Genomic DNA, 4,905 nt, shown 5'->3' on the forward strand with positions numbered 1-4,905 from the left:
TAGATAAAAAAATAACTAATTACACAGTTTGATTGTAAATTACGAGACGAATCTTTTGAGCCTAGTTAAGCTATGATTGAACAATAATTGTCAAATACAAACGAAAGTGCTACAGTATCCAATACTGATTCCTAACCTCAATCTAAACCAGGCCCAGTCCTCAGATCCAGGCACCTTTTCTCGGAAGAAGAGCTTGTCGAGCTTTCCAGCTCAACCCAGCACTGAATCGTATAAAGATTAGCACCACGAGGCTTCAATCAATCGCTTTAATTTGGGGGAACGTTATGATGATGATTCGCCAAGGATGAGGCAATTACCTCTGCACGTTCCTTCGTTTGCGTTGCCTTTGTTCATGGCTGACTACTATAGCAGCGTCCACAGCACCCAAGCTCCTTCTATAGCATACTACCTAGGTATTTTTATTTTTCTCTTATAACTCTCAAGTTTTGGACCATTAGATCCCATAAATATCTCATCTAATGACTCTCTTTAATTGTACGAAATTGCATTATGTTAGGGAAAAAACAATGCATTTGATTAATTAAAGCACGTATTGAACAAAACTATAACTCTAAATAAATAAAAAAAAGAAACATTGCCATGCACCTTAACATTGTAAGTTTCAACATGAGGAGTTAAATATTGGGTATTTCTTACCAATAGCTTTTCATGTTCCTTCCTAAGGAAGAGCTTTTCATCGGCTTGCTATCCTAGAGGTCTGAGTGGTACAATATGTTCTACTCACCCTGTTTAAAATTATAAGACAGTTCTTTTTTTTAGGCACATTGCTTTTATCCATGTATCTGGGCATAGCATATATCTAAATTCATAACAAAAGTTATATATCTAGAAAAGCCAAAAACGTCTTATAATTTGGACAGAGGAAGTAGCAAGCAAGATCATCTTTTGTCTAAATTCTATCCATCGTCGACCTTCTTACCACCTGACACTATATCCTCATGTGTGCTACCAGACTCACCATGAGTGGGGAAACTTCTAGGTCTGGTGCCGACATGCATGGATCTCTCTTCAGTTGATGGTGGCTTGGGCACATCGATTAGAGAAACAGCTCTCTTGGCTCTTGGCTTGCTACCAATGATGGAGGTGGAGCCCAAGGCAAGCTCCACTTTCTTGTTTTTTCTTAAAAATAAACTATAGTGGTTTGTTTCACAACACGGCCGGCCCGTCTCTCGAAAGTCCAAAACAACCTTCCGGGCCCGATGACCCCAGTGCAGGCGCAGCGGCCGAGGGCCGAAGCCGAAAACGAGGCTCGACAGTCGACACCCAGCGCATACGGCATCCCGCAGCGCGTTCGGCTGGTAAGGTCCCGGTTTGCCAGCTTATTCAGCTTATTCTCTCTCACAGAATATTATTTAATCATCCAACACCATCCAAAAATCTACTGGCCATCGCCGGCTCACCGCCTCCCGATTCCCCGACGGCCCGCAGCCACAGGCCACCGGATAACGCACGGCGGAACCATCCAAAAACGTGGGAGCTTTTCCAGTTTCCCCATCAAAACCCCACCCGAATCGCGCCAATCCAACCAACACCGGGAGCAGCAGCAACTCACGCCCCCCCTCCTCTCCAGCTTCCGCGGAACTAGGAGCCGCCATGCAGCCCGACGCCAACGCCCCCTCCCACCGCCTCGCCCGCGTCGCCGCGCACCTGAACCCCCAGCTCTCGCAGATGGAGGAAGGCGCTGGCGCGTCCGCGCTGAGGCCCGCGGTGTGCCGCGCCAAGGGCGGCGCGCCTGGGTTCAAGGTCGCGATCCTGGGCGCCGCGGGCGGGATCGGACAGCCGTTGTCGCTGCTCATGAAGATGAACCCTCTCGTGTCCGTGCTCCACCTCTACGATGTCGTCAACACGCCCGGTGTCACTGCCGATATCAGCCACATGGACACCAGCGCTGTGGTAACGTGCCCCCCGAACTGATGGATTTGGCGGCGGACTTAATTAATTGATTTGTCACAATAGGCACCCAATTGATCAGTTCTGCAGCTTTTTAGTTTTCTACTAGTTGGTTTCACCAGCTCATTATGTTATTATTATGTTATTTGTTATTGTGAATCATTATGTTCGCTGATTGTTGTGGTTAGGCTACTGATGTTTTCAGAACACCGTTCACAACATTTGTTGTTGTACTTAAAAGAAAGCCAACTAGAACTTCTGTTTATATTTACGCTACATATGCCAATTGAGTATATAGTTCAGGTCTTGGTGTCTGTAATGCCTAAAGAAACAGAGCACAAAGAAAAGGGAAAAAAAGATACAATTACTCTCTGGAGTTTGAAAAGAAAAAAAAAATGGTGTAAACAGACTACGAGTATCTCTTAAAAAAATGTATTTGAACTCCAATATTTTTCAAACAGCTTAAATTTGATTATACACTGTTTCCTTGACCCAAATTACCTAGGTGAAAAAAACTTCAAATGTGAATATCCACTTCTTTTCAGGTCCGTGGCTTCCTTGGGGCACAGCAGCTTGATGCAGCACTTACAGGAATGGACCTTGTAATCATACCCGCTGGTCTGCCTAGGAAACCAGGAATGACAAGGGATGATTTATTCAACAAAAATGCTGGGATTGTTCGTACACTTTGTGAAGGCGTTGCAAGATGCTGTCCTAATGCAATTGTGAATTTGATCAGCAACCCAGTGAACTCAACTGTCCCCATTGCTGCTGAGGTTTTCAAGAAAGCTGGAACTTATGATCCCAAGCGTCTTCTTGGAGTGACAACGCTCGATGTTGCGAGGGCTAACACCTTTGTGGTATGAAGCCTAATACATAGCATCTCTTAAGAACCTGGAATACTTGTGTACTCTAGTAGGGTTGTTTAACTTCTCAATTTGGTAATATGCATTTCTGCTTCATATTGTGTATTGTAGGCCGAAGTGCTTGGAGTTGATCCAAGAGATGTCAGTGTTCCTGTTGTTGGTGGGCATGCTGGGGTAACTATATTGCCCCTCCTCTCCCAGGTACTGATCATATGCTGATTTCATCACATGGAAATGATAATATTGAAATATTATCTAGTTTCTATGACACTAGGTGCTGATTTAAAACCTGTTTATCTGCAGGTCACACCTCCAAGCTCATTCACTCAAGACGAAATCAAATATTTGACAGACCGCATACAGAATGGTGGCACAGAAGTTGTGGAGGTACAATGCTATTTGACTTTACTGCCTGAAGTTAGGTCTAACCGAACCGATATAGCGAATATTGCTCTGCTATAGTCTAAGCTCTTCATCTGATATTCACTGTGCCAAAACAGAGATGAGCTTTACATGATCGACTTTTTTGTCCATCAAACATCTGGTGAACATGCATCTCTAACTGATACATATTATGTATGTACGTATTATTTTCTCTGCATAAAGCTTACATAGTGATGTTGTTAGTGGAGAAATATATAGCGCAAATCCATCTTTCAGTGCTGTTATGTATATATGATTTATGTCGATAAATTGATTGATTTCAGTTTAACGCACTTGTTTTATTGCCGGGAGTCGAGACAGCAAGACTAAGTATTTGGCCATGCTTGAGTTGTGAGGGCTACCTGTGGTTACAACATTGATAAACAATGAGATTCTTCTAGCTGAAGGCCTACGGCATACTCTTTTGCATGCCCTTATGCATTACACATTAATTCTAACAATTTCTCAATCTTTAAATATGAGTTTAAGGAAAATATCACAAATGTAACAGAATGGCTTTAAAGAACCACAATGAAATTGATGATATCATTCATCGATCAAAATTGCATACCTGCAGCTGCATATCCTGATGCATTATACATCTCTGGAACTACCACACGTCCATTTTGACTGCTTCCTGAAGTAGTTTCCAGTTAATTGAAAAAATTTAGTAATGAACGTTGTTTTCATTGATTTCAGGCAAAGGCTGGATCAGGCTCTGCGACTCTGTCAATGGTTGGTTATACATATACATGATAGCTTACTTTAGGTAATCAAAAGTTTAGTCTCTATACTAAAAGAAAAAAAAAACTCAGGCTTTTGCTGCTGCAAAATTCGGTGATGCATGCTTGCGAGCTATGCGGGGCGATGCTGGCATTGTGGAATGCTCATATGTTGCATCCGAGGTATACTTACACGAAATCTGTATATTTCTCCTTCACATACCAATATACCATCCGAACATCGACCCTTTTCTTATTTCCGTTTTTCCATTTGGCATCAGGTGACAGAACTGCCGTTCTTTGCAACAAAACTGAGGCTTGGCCGTGGCGGTGCTGAGGAGATCCTCCCTCTTGGACCTTTGAATGATTTTGAGAGGTACCCTTGCTATACACACTCGGTCGCTTAATAATGTGGTTCCATTGCGTCAGAATTGTTAGATAATGAATTGAATTCTCTCGATTCTCCGAAATTCATTGGCCTAATGCTTCTTCGATCTCTGGGAAAACAGAGCTTGTCTGGAAGCGGCAAAGAAGGAACTGAGCGAGAGCATTCAGAAGGGCATCGCTTTCGTGAGCAAGTGAAGTGATACGAAGGGATCGTCCCTGAGATCCGGACCATACATAGATATTAGATAGATATAAGAGTGTTGTGATACAGTGCCCTATACTTGTAATACCACTTTTGTAAGACCACAGTAAAAAATAAGGCTAATTACTCTTTAGCAACTGTAACCATTTCCTTGGCATGAAATAAATCTTTCGTCTTCATTAGCAGACAACAAAGGTGCTGCCATTAGTGCATAGAGCTTCTTGACTAGCCCCGTGGCATCTCGTTCCTGCGGGAATGTCCGTGTCTCGCGTGTTCGCCGAGCCGAGGGACTCGAGCCTCAAGAGACGCCGAGTTGGAATGGTGGTAGCAGTAGCAGAGCATGGGCGCGATGAGTATTCACGTACGTGCGGTGCGGATTGCAACCGGCCACGGA

General features: G+C 43.5%; 1 protein-coding gene across 1 annotated transcript; it reads left to right on the top strand.

The window, feature by feature from the left end:
- The first annotated feature begins 1,427 nt into the window (after window positions 1–1,427).
- Window positions 1,428–4,705, top strand: LOC136471900 (malate dehydrogenase, glyoxysomal-like). The gene is made up of 8 exons (XM_066469675.1): window positions 1,428–1,914; window positions 2,457–2,771; window positions 2,889–2,978; window positions 3,081–3,164; window positions 3,900–3,935; window positions 4,016–4,105; window positions 4,204–4,298; window positions 4,432–4,705. The coding sequence occupies exons 1-8, from the start codon at window positions 1,615–1,617 to the stop codon at window positions 4,502–4,504; spliced, it is 1,083 nt and encodes a 360-aa protein (XP_066325772.1). The 5' UTR covers window positions 1,428–1,614; the 3' UTR covers window positions 4,505–4,705.
- The last annotated feature ends 200 nt before the right edge of the window (window positions 4,706–4,905 follow it).

This window comes from Miscanthus floridulus, chromosome 1, assembly GCF_019320115.1.
Source record: "Miscanthus floridulus cultivar M001 chromosome 1, ASM1932011v1, whole genome shotgun sequence".
NCBI classification, from domain to species: Eukaryota; Viridiplantae; Streptophyta; class Magnoliopsida; order Poales; family Poaceae; genus Miscanthus; species Miscanthus floridulus.